The 12865-nt window shown below is 45.9% G+C and overlaps 1 protein-coding gene across 1 annotated transcript in view; it reads right to left on the bottom strand.

Moving 5' to 3' along the window:
* ADAM12 (ADAM metallopeptidase domain 12) overlaps positions 1 to 12865 on the bottom strand; it is a 291938-nt gene that overhangs the window by 106186 nt on the left and 172887 nt on the right. The window contains exon 4 of the mRNA XM_012555120.1: positions 2981 to 3059. Within this exon, the coding sequence (XP_012410574.1) occupies positions 2981 to 3059 (79 nt within the window). The remainder of the gene's footprint in view (positions 1 to 2980; positions 3060 to 12865) is intronic.

A 12865-nucleotide genomic window follows, 5' to 3' on the forward strand; every position in this document is an offset into this window, starting at 1 on the left:
AGTGAAGGGGTAGAAGAAGAGTAAATGCTTGGAGAAATGAGGAGAAAGAAAAATGCATCCCCCAACCCCCCTTACACACACCAATCACAGAACATTGCAAAACACAAAGCCTCGGCCACGTGCCAACAACTTCTGTTCCCGTCCTGGCACGCTCCCTTCCAGGCTTCTAAGATACCTGAATTTGGAGCCTTCAGCTTTCTCAATCCAACGGTCTTTACACTCGAAATTCAGTGACACTGATTATAGTGGCGGCATAATCAGGAAGATGGTAGTGGGGATGGCTGCTCTATCGATTTGCATTCCTTTACATTCATAACTGTTCTGTACTGTGCGTGAGCCTTTTAAAAAATTATATAGTTGGATTTTATCCTAAATTCTAAGCAGAAAATCTGTTTTCATTTTAACAAGCAGATTAAATCTATTTACATAGAATGAACACGACTACAGATACAAGCGGACTCATTCTTATCGTTTTATTTTGTGTTTTTAATTTATTCTGCGGCTTGTTTGATTCTTTTCCTTCTTTCCTGCCTCTAATGAGTTGGTATGTTGTTTTTATTCACCCTCTACTTATCTGGAATAAAACATCCTGTCTTTCTACTCTTACAATGGTTATACTTCAATTTGTAAGACACATTCATTACTTATAAAAATCCTAAATTACTCAACATCTATATTATTCTCTAGTATAACAGAATTTCCTTAAAATTATTAAATCTATTCACTCATCCTACTTTCAGCCACCCTAATTTAATCATTGTTGCTGTAATTACTACTTGAAATAACTAATTTAGATTTATGTCCATGCAATTATTTTGCTTACCACTGCCTCTTAAACCCTACCCTTCTCTCTTGTGTTCAAGTTTCTTCTTACTAAGATATTCTTTGGTAGAATCTCTGGGTAGGAAATTTTCTTGTTTTTGTATGAAAATATCTGCTTCTTGTAAAATAATCTGAGCATGCAGCTGAGGCTGACAATTTTCCCTCCGCTCTCCGAAGTTTTTATTCCATAGTTGCTAATGAGAAGTCTGTTGTCAGTATAATTGTCGTTATTTTGTAGAAAGCTCTCTTCTCTTTCAGTGGGCTTTAAGATTTTATCTCTGCTGTTTTGCAGTTTCACCCTAAGCTGTCCTGGAGTGGGTTCATTTTTACTCCTCCTGCCTGGGACCTGGTGGACTTCCTTTAAGACTCATGTCTTCCTTAAATTCAGGGGAATTCTCATCACACTGTTTAAACATTGCCCCTTCTTTATTTTTTTCTATTTTTTTCATTCTGGAATTCTTATTAAATCTGTATTGGACAGTCTTAATTGTTCTCTTGAAAACATTAAAAATTTTCCCACATTTTCCTATTACCCTGTGTTCCTGGGGATGTTAATTCTCTAACTTCTCTTGTCTACCCACACTCCCTTACAGTGGTGTTTTCCACTGTGTGGTAATTTTTATTTTGGACTCATCAGCAATATTTTTTATTATTTTTATTTTTTTGATAGAGGCAACTCATGTAATCCAGGTTATAGAAATATCCCTAAATCTGGGGTTAGCTTCAGCCTGGGGCATGGGGATTGCACTGATCTGGTACTCATTTTGAGGTCTATATCTTAACTGGAAATTCCATTCCTAGGCTGCCATTAAAAATCTGGATGCTGGCTTACCCTCATCCCCAGCATACACACACAAGGCAAGCTGGCGTTTCCATTTCTCTGTTTCATGAAACCTTTTTTCAATCCAGGACATCTGGCATACAGCTCTCACTCTTGCTCCTTCTCTGGGCCTGTTGGAGGAGTTTTTCTTGTCTCCTTTTCACAAAGGAAGTGGCTCTCCTGGTGGCCGGGCTCTGTGAGATTCTCAGTTGTAGATGCCCGTTTGTCTTGTTCCAGCCCCAGGCTCACCAGGCCCCTTCTCTGGGCATTGAATCAGCTTTTAGGGTCCCATGTCCCCAGCTCACAAGCCTACTGCTCTGGCTTACCATTTCCTCTTTCTTTTTGCCTCTTGGAGACTTGTCTGACTCTCTTTCAAGCTTGATCAGGCATTAACAAAGATTCTTAAATTCTTTTATTATTCTTAAATTTTATCTAAGATTTCTACCTTCTTCAGACTGGGAGAACTGAACCAGCTCATTCCACTGTGTTGCCGGAAGCCCAGAGGCCTCAGTTTGTAAGTGCCCAATGTCCACCATGCGATAAAGAAAACAAGCACTGGCGTAATGCAGTGAAGGCAGGAAGCACTGTGGACAACAATCACTATTTGATAACGTGCCAATTGTAAATCTCAAACCTTCCTCTAAATGTATTCTTTTAAACCAATACCCACAGCTCTTTAAAACAAATAACCTTCCCAGTCCTCGGGGGGACAGAGATTCTGCCTTATTCTCCTTGAACCCCCATTCTCATACGTGAGGCCCGGCACAGAGGGGCTGCAGTACAGGCTTGTTAAATGAACAAATAGAACTAGAATTTTGTCCAAATTACATATAAAACTTTAAACCCAAGAAAGGCTGATTAAACAGCAATACGTGTCCTATCACAGCAATGTCCACGATACGGAATCACATGGACATTGTGGACCCATTTATGACAGACAGGTTGGGAAGAGTCAGTTCTTCTTTGGATTTAAGTTTCACTTAGCAAAGTTCAGCCCAGATATGACTGTTTTCCAATCCACTGCTACGTTTGCCTTGCTCATCTTTCTAAAGAGAAAGGATCTGCCCAACTGAGCATCCCAGAGTACTTGGAAGGAAGAGTCAAGGTCAGCCCTGCAACAAAGCCGTGCCTCCAAGACCGTGCCAGCACATAACTGGCGAAGGCCAAGATTTTCTGGAGTTACGATGTCACGCCTAAACACTAAATGACTCACAAGCTCTTCCTGGGGCCAAAGGCAAGAATCTGGGCCTGTGGCTTTGCTCCGGATAAGACGATTACAAGGTGTAAGCAAAGGCTCTATCGTGCAGTGTTACAGCGCTCGACGCATGCAGGAATTACCGTGTAATTTCGAGTGAGGGAGACATCGGTGCCATCCTGCAGATAATGGGTTTCCGTGAAGCCGCTGGCAATGAGACCTCTGCGAAAACATAGAAACAACACAAAACGATACGTGAGTATCACACGGACACGTTGCTTGTGAATGTTCAAGGCCAGGGCAGCAACGGACCTAGTCTGACCCTCTCCTTATTTACAAACAACACGAGGCCCCCGAAGGGCCTTCAACCTGTTCAGGTTAGCCAGGGAGAATCAGGAGAAGCCCAGGCGGGCAAGATCCAGATGTGTGTGGGTTGAACAATACCCCACACAGTACTTGTGCGGCCCTCCCCTCATTGTCTCCCACCTCATCCTTCCAACACACACACACACACACACACACACACACACAAATAGTACGGGCACGTTTCTGAGCTGGGGAAAATCGCATGCCTGGAAATCACCAGTCTCTGCAGACTAGAATCGATGGCTAAGCCACCTGGTGGGAAAATAATTTAGGATCCACAGTATTGCCCTGCTGGTTCTCCTGCAGGTGGAAGAAGCAGCTGTCAATATTAAAACATCCAAGAAGAGATCAGAACAATAATGATGTCAAAAGCGGCACTGCACAAGTGAATAACGATTTGAGACACACTGAAATATCCAACTTCGAAGGTAAACTGAAAGAGGAGAAAACCTCCCATTTATCCTAACTAAAACCCTATGCAACCTACTAGATCGTCATTGATATCAGCAAAGCACGGGTTTATTTAGGTTTTAAGTTATTTTGCAATGTCTTATGTGACTTGCATTATTTGATCCTGCTCAACATAACCACAAGAAGTCTTTCCTGTGTACCTACTATGTGCTACAAGCTGGACTAGCTGCTGGGATACAAGGATGCACACAGCACCCCCTGGTCTTGAGGGAACTGCAGCCTGGTGGGGTGACAGGTGAAATCTAACCCAGTGCAGGGAGGGCTGGTACACGGTAGTAACAGAGTCCTACTAGGTGGATGGGCGCACAGTGGGCGGGCATCATAGAATGAAAAGCTTTACAGAGAGAGCTGACAACTGGCTGGGCCCTACATGATGGAGTCAGATTGGCCAGGAAGAGGAGAGGGTGGGAGGAAAAAGGCATTCCAGCCAGTGGCTTCAAGGCCAGACTTGAAGGGTCTGGAACCCGAGGGACCAGTGGGTAGAAGACAGCTAAGGGTTCCAACCGGAGCCTGGATACTATCTGTCAGGGCGGCAAGGAGTCAAGAGCTGTTTTAAGTCCTGAACTTCACCGGGGGTGCAGTGCGCAGAGACGGCACTGTCTGCCCTCCCCGCCAGCGACCAGACATCAAATCATCCGAGAATTTAAAGAATGCTGTTGCCGTTGCTGTTGCTGGGTGCCAGTGAGTCAATTCTGACTCACAGTGAGTTACTGGGAAACAGAAATATTCAGCTTAGACAGTACATGTTATTTCTTGAAAAATTAAAGACAACCATTCATCATTCCAAAGATATGTACTTTTTTTTTTAAATACACTTTTTTAAAGCCGTTTTAAGTTCATAGAAAGATTGCACAGCAATTCAGAGTTCCCACATACCCCCCCTGCACACCGTTTTACCTTTTATTAACAGCTTGCACCCCCATGGTGCATTTGTTACAACTGAGGGACCAATATGGAGAACGCGCTTCACACCATTTGGTTCAGTGAAGTTACTCCACTCGGGTCCGCGGATAAACATGTGGCCCCAGCAAAGCCAATCTCAAATCTTCTCCACAGTGTGTTTGAAGCTGGGACTTCTGCGGAATGGGGCTTTCCCCTTGGATCTCAAGGCCTTAAGGATGCGATCACAGAGCTTCAGGAGACGCTGGTTGAAAGGACCACGGCAAAAGAAGTCTCCACAGTCTAGAAAACCCCCTCGAGGAATGCCTGTCTTTTGCTTCAGCTGGTTGGAGCTGGGAGTGCAGCAGAGTCCTGAGAAATATGGCATGGAAGGGGAAGTGAGAACACTGCAAACGGAACAGTGTCAGGAACACTTTCCTCACAGTTAGGTCTCTTCAGACCTCTCCCAGCCAAGTCCCAAGCTGAAGGAACCCCTCTGTTTTATATGTATTTTGAGGTATTTAGGATACGCCTGGTTTAAATCAGTCAGATTCTTACAGGTCTGAGCTGCACTCTATCTAACGGCGAGGGCTTGAGCAGTGTGCCAGAAATATAAAACCTTGACAATTGCTCACACTCGCTGACAAAGGTACGTGTGTTCTCTCGTCCCCACACTTTCCATGCTGCTCTGGAAGCTACAAATCAGGCCCGAGAAGGTCCACTTCCCGTTGGCTGGGCTCTCAAACCACAGTTCATTCCCCATCTTGTAGGTGTCCCTGCTCCGAGCTTTCTCAGGTCCCCTGAGCAGGCTGATTTCCAGGGGACAGCAGCCCTGACACGATGGCCGGGGCGGGGGGAGTTGTGAAGGGAGAGTGGGCAGGGCAGGTGGAGGGAGCTGACAGGCACCCAGGAGGGGAGCTGGGAAGAGGAGGCGGCAGCTGGGTCTGCTCTGACGCGGCAGAGAGCTCCAGGAAGGCCCAGGAGGCACCGTGACCTGGACCGACAGCCACTGTGGGGTGGAAGGAAGAGGCGAGGGGCAGGGAGGTAAACACATGTGTCCAGAAGAGTAGCTATGCAGGGAAGCAGAGGGATCGGGTGGCTACTCTGGATGGAAGGGAACTGAGCGAGGGTACCGAGACAGAGAGGGGACAGTGGGGGGACAGGCAGAGAGGGGACAGTGAGGCAAAGCTGCAGAGAAGCAGGGAAGGACGCCCAGACCTGGGGCGGGGGGGGGGGCAGACATGGGCTGGGAGTGGCCGTTGTCCCTGATGGAGGAGAAGGCATGGTCCGTTTCAAGGTCATAGTGAAAGGTGAAAAAGAAGGGTCAGACATTCAGAAAACCACTCCTCAACTTAATAATCATTTAAAAAAGGACCCAAATCTCAAGGTCTTACTATAATTTAACAACTACATTTTATTAATAATTTTATTTATCTCATATTTTATTAATAATTTAGTGACTCAGTCCTTAACAATGTTGAAACCTTATTACTTCATATTAAGGGGAGTAACACATGGAGACATTTGTAGAGCAAAGAGATATAATTTAAAGGCATCTGACCGGACCGAACCAAAGGCTAGTTTAGATGGATGTCAAAGAAAGGAGAAACTTGCTTGATGTTTGAAAGATATGGAAAATCCATCAGGAAGGCAGGGGATTAAAGATTAACTTTTGGTAGACGACTGTCAGCAAACTTGGTGCCGGAGTAACTGGGTGGTTTAACGGCAGTACGATTAATTATAAGCCTTTAAAATGTGACTCAATACAGTAAGACAAAGATCAGTTAATATTTTTGCCTAGGAAAGAACCCCTACTGCTTTTCATTGTTATCCAGATGTCATTTAAGTTAAACAGAAATACAACTGCAGTCATACTTGGGGCTCTAGAGAGTTCTTAAATACCATGGTATGCTTCCTCTCCTTGAAAGGGGGCGAAACAGGGGCTCCTGAACGTGCCCCGTCCCAGCCGAGGCATTGAATGACTTGATCCTTTATGAGTTGTTCTCATAAAGTCTGGAAAAGATACGCTGATTTACAGCTCAGATGCAGCAATACCACTTGTGTGCATTATATCTTTTAAAAACATTTCACAAGTCAGGAGAGAGGAGGGGAGTGGAGGGGATACAAGAGAAAGGGAGAGGGAGGAGAGGAGAAAAGAAAAAAGAAACCCCAGGAAGAACTCGTGTTCCAGCGCTAGGGCGCCGGGAGCCTGGGAAAAGCCTCTGTTTTCTCGCGCCTCAGTCTTCCCCTCGGAGGTGTGAATAAGGGATGGGAGGGAAGTTAGCTGAAGCGACCTCTGAGGCCCTTTCTACCTGTAAACCCCACGAGTCCCTGGCTCCACAGTAACGACCGCACACGTGAACTGAGCGGCACGTGATCCACACACATCATTAAGAAGTGTGTTCTGTGGGAACTCTGCACGCGCCCTTGCTCCCGACTCTGATTTCCTCTCAGTGCCCCAACAGTCCACCTCACATTTCCCTCAGGCTGTGAAACGCCCGGCATCACGGAGCCACCCAGGTTCTACTTTGAGATCATGCTTCTCTTCTGCTTAAAACCTGTTAACGGCTTCCCACTGCAGTTGGAATGAAATCCCAGCACCTTCCCACCGTCTCCAAGCCTCCCAGGACCTCACCCTGCCTCTCCTATCACAACACTGCCACTTCCCCTGTGTGTCCCTCTGTCCTAGCCAACACTGGCCTTTGGAGGGTTCTAAAATGTTCCAGACCCTACCCCACTAGTGTCTTTTTGGCACCGTGGTTAAAATGCTCGGCTGCTAGCCAAAAGGTCAGTGATTTGAACCCACCAGCTGCTCCAATGTGGCTAAAGACATGGCAGTCTGCTTACGTAAAGCTTTACAGCCTCAGAAACCCAGGGGGGCAGTTCTGCTCTGTCCTTCAGGGTCGCTATGAGTGGGAATCGACTCCACGGCAATGGGTTTTGAGTTGTGGCCACGCCCTGTGCCTGAAACACTCTTCGCGTGACTTCACTGTGGCGGGTCCCTTCCCCTCCAGTGTTAGTTTAGGTGTCGCTTTCCCAGAGGGGCCCAGCCCCCGTCAGCACTATCACCCCACAGCACAGAACCCCTTTGGTTTATCACACAGCACTCCTGTTACGTGCACTTAGTGCTTACCTGTATATCGTCTGTCTCCCTGTTTGGGAAGCTAAAAGCCACAGGAGGGCTCTGTGTTCCTCCACCCCCAGCCCAGCGCCAGCGTGGGGCTTCCTTTTCATTATAGCTAACATTTCATGATAGCTACTATCTCATTACAGCTACTATTTCATTATAGTTACTATTTGCTGAGCACTTACTCTGGGCCTGGCACTGCTCGAAGCTCTCCAGGTAGATCTCATGTAACCCATATAGTATCTAATATCCAGCCCTATGGGTTAGATACTATGTTTTAAAATTATGGTGCGCGAGTATGTGTGCGTATATATATGGATATCCATGTCAATGTTTTTACACATACAGTTCGGTGACATTGTGTCCATCATGTGGTGCAACTGTCACCACTATCTGTCTCCAAATTTGTCCTTCCCCCTTCACAGAAACGTGGTGCCCCCCAGCAATGACTCACTCTTGCCCCCCCTCCCGCTCCTGGGAACCACTCACAGACTTTGGCCTCCAAACACTTGCCTACTCTGGTTATTTCATATCTAAGTGGGATCACACGACATTTGTCCTTTTGTGTCCGACTTCCCGCACTCAGCATCGTGGTCTCAAGGTCCATCCATGTTGTAGCATGGAGGCTAGATACTATTTTTATCCCCCATTTAAATGAGGAAACTGAGCTGCAGGGAGGTTACGTGACCTGCCCAAAGCACACTGCACCCAAGTGGCTGGGCTGCAGAGCCTGTACTCTCCACGCTGCGGGGCACTCCCTTTGCGGGTGCCGTGCTGAGTACAGGAGACATCTGTTGAGTAGGACACGAGGGAGCGAATGAACGAATGCACTTGAGGAGAACGCTGCAGGTGCACTCCGTTTCCTCTGGGAATCTTCCCTCCCAGTCCAAGGGCAATACCCGCCCTACATCCTTCTCAGGCGCCATCACCTGCAACCAAGGAAGTGCTTGGCCGATGGTTTCCAGGGCGTGTGTATTGTAAGAGGGGCTGGAAGTCAAAGGCCCCTGGAGAAAACAGAGATGATGGACAGTGGCCGTATAGGAAATGTGACACCAATGGACCCGTTTCCTTCAGATTTACCCAAAGGGAGCATATCCAATTAGATGGATTATCTGACGTCAGCAACTGGAAACCAAGGTGAATGTAAAATTTCAGGAGAACTTTTTTTTTTTTTTTTCTGCTTATAGATTAGCTGATCTAACAAGGCTTTAACAAGTGCATTTTAACTGCCAGGAACTGATTTTGCTGTTTTCTGTTTGTTTTGCTGTTAAAAGTGACACCTATTCTCTTCTTTAACCAACACTTATTGTGCTGTGCACTGCGAATAAGACATACCGAGAGCTCGCCATATGCAGGCGGACACAGACCCCAAAAGTGACTGGAACTCCAGGACAGAGATGTCTGCCAAGCACTATGGAGCTCTGAGGAGAGGCTTCTATTCCGGAAGCTGGCCAGGGGAGGTGGTGCCCAGCTGAGTCATAAAGGATGGAGGAAGAACAAGACAGGTGGGGTGTGGGAGGGGTTTGGGGTAAGCATAGGGAACCAAAAAAAAAAAAAAAAAAAAAGCCAAACCCACTGCTGTCAGGTCGATTCCGACTCATAGCAACCCTATAGGACAGACTAGAACTGCACCACAGAGTTTCCAAGAAGCGCCTGGTGGACTTAAACTGCTGACCTTTTGGTTAACAGCCATAGCACTTAATCACTATGCCACCAGAGCTTCCAAGGGAACATGGAGGAGAATATTCCAGAGGGCAGTGACCACATTCTCAAAGGCATGGAGGGTACAGAAACAGCATCTTGTGGGAGGTGGGCATTGCTGTTAACTGCCGTTAAGTCGGCCCTGACTCATGGTAACCCCAGACACAGCCCCCATTCACAACAGAACAAAACACTGCCCGGTCCTGCCCCATCGCCATGATTGATTGCAGATCAGACCACTGTGACCCAGAGAGTCCCACTGGCTGATTTTTAGAAGTAGATCCCCAGGCCTTTCTTAGTCTGGAAGCTCCAATGAAAGTTGTTCAGCATGATAGCAACACCGAAGCTTCCACTGACAGACAGGCGCTGGCTTAGTTTCAGGCGTACTGGCCAGGGACTGAACCTGGGTCTCTTACACAGAAGGCGAGAATTTTACCACTAAACCACCACTGGCCCTCAGTACGGAAACAATGTAGAGCTCCAAGAGGCTGGGGTGTAAAGATGGAGGTAAGGCGAGATGCCGCTACCGTGACAGGCAGGCTTGGGGCAGATCCTATGGGTGCTGAGTGCACTGACTTTATCCCACGCAACGGGAGTCATTAAAACACAGCAGTGACCTGAGAGATGCAAGCTTTGGAGCCCAAGGCCATCCAGACAGCCATGGCCAACAAGATGTGAGGCGGGGAGACGCAACAGGGGCAGAAAGGTCAGTTACGACCAGGACAGGACCTGAGTCTTTAGGATGGAAAAGTCAGCAGCGGGATGAATCAGGAACGGCTTAGGACGTTAAATTCTCCAGGATTCGCTGTATGCTGGGGGGACAATATTAACTGAGGTGGGTAATCCATAAAGAAGGGAAAAGAGCTCATGAGTCAGTCCTGGCCCGTTGAGTGTGAGCCACTTGGAGACATCCCTCTGGCCATGTCAAGTACTCACCCACTCACGAGCCTGAGGTTGGGAGCGCCATGGACTGAAGACGCAGCACACGCTGGAGGCTACGATGGGACAGCAGGCAGAATTTTGTCCTTTCCTGTACAGTACTGTTCTGGTTTCAAAGTCTTTAGGTATTTATGGCTAAAAACAATCATTTTAGAAATTTGCATCACAGGATTATGATTTAGGTAAAGTTCTTTCTCATAAAGTTTCTTGCATTTCTGATTTGAGTATTGAAAGAAACAAACAAAATAACCCCTACATTTTTTTTTTTGAATCAATATTGAAATTATCCTACTCTAAATTCACCATTATATAATTTAGTTAGGGAGCCCTGGTGGCGCAATGGTTAAGCACAGGGCAAACAGGAAAAGCGGAAAGAAATACCCACTCATTTTTACTTCCGGGGGCTCCTTCTCTAGCCCCTCACCCCTGGAATAAGCGAATTTCTCTGCTGTGTTTAGCCCGGATTTTGTAAAGAGACTTCCCCCTTCTACCTTATTTCATCTTTACTTCGCTTCCTCCCTCAGTGGGTTCAACTAAAGGGCAGAAACTACATCCTGAAGCCCAGAACAATGACTGGCGCCCAAACCGAAAAAACCAAACCCACTGCTGTCGAGTCGATTCCGACTCATAGCGACCCCACAGAGTTTCTAAGGCTGTAAATCTCTACAGAAGCAGAGTGCCAGATCTTTCTCCCGTGGAGCCTCTCGGTTAGCAGTCAATCGCTTTAATCACTGCACCGCCAGAGCTCACTAGCACCCAGTAGGTGCTTAATAAATTAGTGATTTTAATAATTAATTAAGACCGAATGTTATTATAGCAAAGGGGCCCAATTTAAATAGAATGTGTTCAAACTAACTGGATCCATTAAAAATACAAGAAATACGGTTCAAAATTGCTTTCACTGATCATGAGGGGGCACAGGGTAGAGGACAGTCACATTTACTTTCTCAGTACTTCAAGAATTCCACATGCTGTCAGGTCATCAAGATCAGCCCTGACAACTTGTTATCCATTTTCGAACAGCTGAAATATCAGAAACTGGGAAATAAAAGCTAAGAGATTGGCACCAATTACTTAGAATCTGAAAAAAGTCATTGTTGACATGCTAACTGTTCCCTGTGATTTATTTGAAGGATATAAGCATGGTTTGGGGATTTAATTATTATGCAACATATTTATGCTGAAGTGTCACAAGACAGCTCTTGTTTGTCAATTAACTCCAGAAGGCAAGACGGACGCTCCTTGCAATTAAATCACATGAGCAATGTAGGCGCCAGGTACTGCTCCCTTATAGAAGACTGATTTGGTATTCCAACAGAGTATCCAACCCAGTTTTCTGCTGAAGATTTACTTCACCACACGTTATTACTCCACAAATTACAAAATCATTCAGCTACAAATTTAGGTAATGGTTTTCTTTTATGATAATTTGGAAATATACTTATGAATACTTTCATAAACCTGTTGTCATCCAGTCGATTCGGACTCATAGCGACCCTATAGGATAGAATAGAACTGCCCCATAAGGTTTCCAAGTCTGTAATCTTTACAGAAGCAGATTGCCAGGACTTTTCTTCTGCAGAGCCACTGGGTGGCTTGAACCACTGACCTTTCGGTTAGCAGCTGAGCACTTAACCACTGCATCACCAGGGCTCCTGAATACTTTCATACCAGGGATAAATTGCCTGGAGTTTTAACAAAACAACACACAATACAAATCATAATTAAAGTGATGATTGGGATTTCCCTAGTTATAAAATGAGTACCCTTTACTGAAAACCAGCTATTTCTCAACCAGAACTGAAAAACGACAGAGAGGAAAACCTGTCAACACCCAGACTGGACTCGGCATATCTGACAGAACTCACTCTGGTTTCCAGCAAAAACTCTAGACTAGCTGGAATCACAGAACTCTCACGACTGCTGTCATTAGATCTTCTGGTCTATTTTACCGAGAGATCAGACAGTGAATGATTCTCTATAAAACCAGGCCCTGAGGTATGGAATAAGAAGATAAGAACGAAAAAGAAGAAAAGCAATCAAAGAGATCTTGACTTTGCTTGAACTTCTTTCCGAGCTTTGTGTCTGCAAATATGCATGCTTCTTGTTCTCATTACGGAGAAAGTCACGGTCACCTGGTAAACGACTTCTGCTCCGAATTCTTGGTCTTGGGAATGGAAGCGTACCGCCACCACCATCCTCACCCTGACCTGGCCTTCATCACAAGTATCATCATCTTCCTCCTACGTCCTGTCTATTGCTGGCTCACGGTGTCTCAGGCTCCAGCTACCTGCTTTTTAAGTGTATCTTCTTTTTTAAACATTTATTTTGTTGTTGTTGTTGAGAATATATACAGCAAACATACACCAATTCAACAGTTTCCACACGGACAATTCAGTGACGGATGTTGATTACATTGTTCGAGTTGGGCAACCATTCTCATCCTCCTTCTCTGAGCTGTTCCTACCCCAGTAACATAAACTCACTGCTCCCCAAGGTTCTTATCTAATCTTTCAAGTTACTGTTATCAACTTGATCCCATATA

Source organism: Trichechus manatus, unplaced genomic scaffold, assembly GCF_000243295.1.
Source record: "Trichechus manatus latirostris isolate Lorelei unplaced genomic scaffold, TriManLat1.0 scaffold00031, whole genome shotgun sequence".
Classification (NCBI taxonomy): Eukaryota; Metazoa; Chordata; class Mammalia; order Sirenia; family Trichechidae; genus Trichechus; species Trichechus manatus.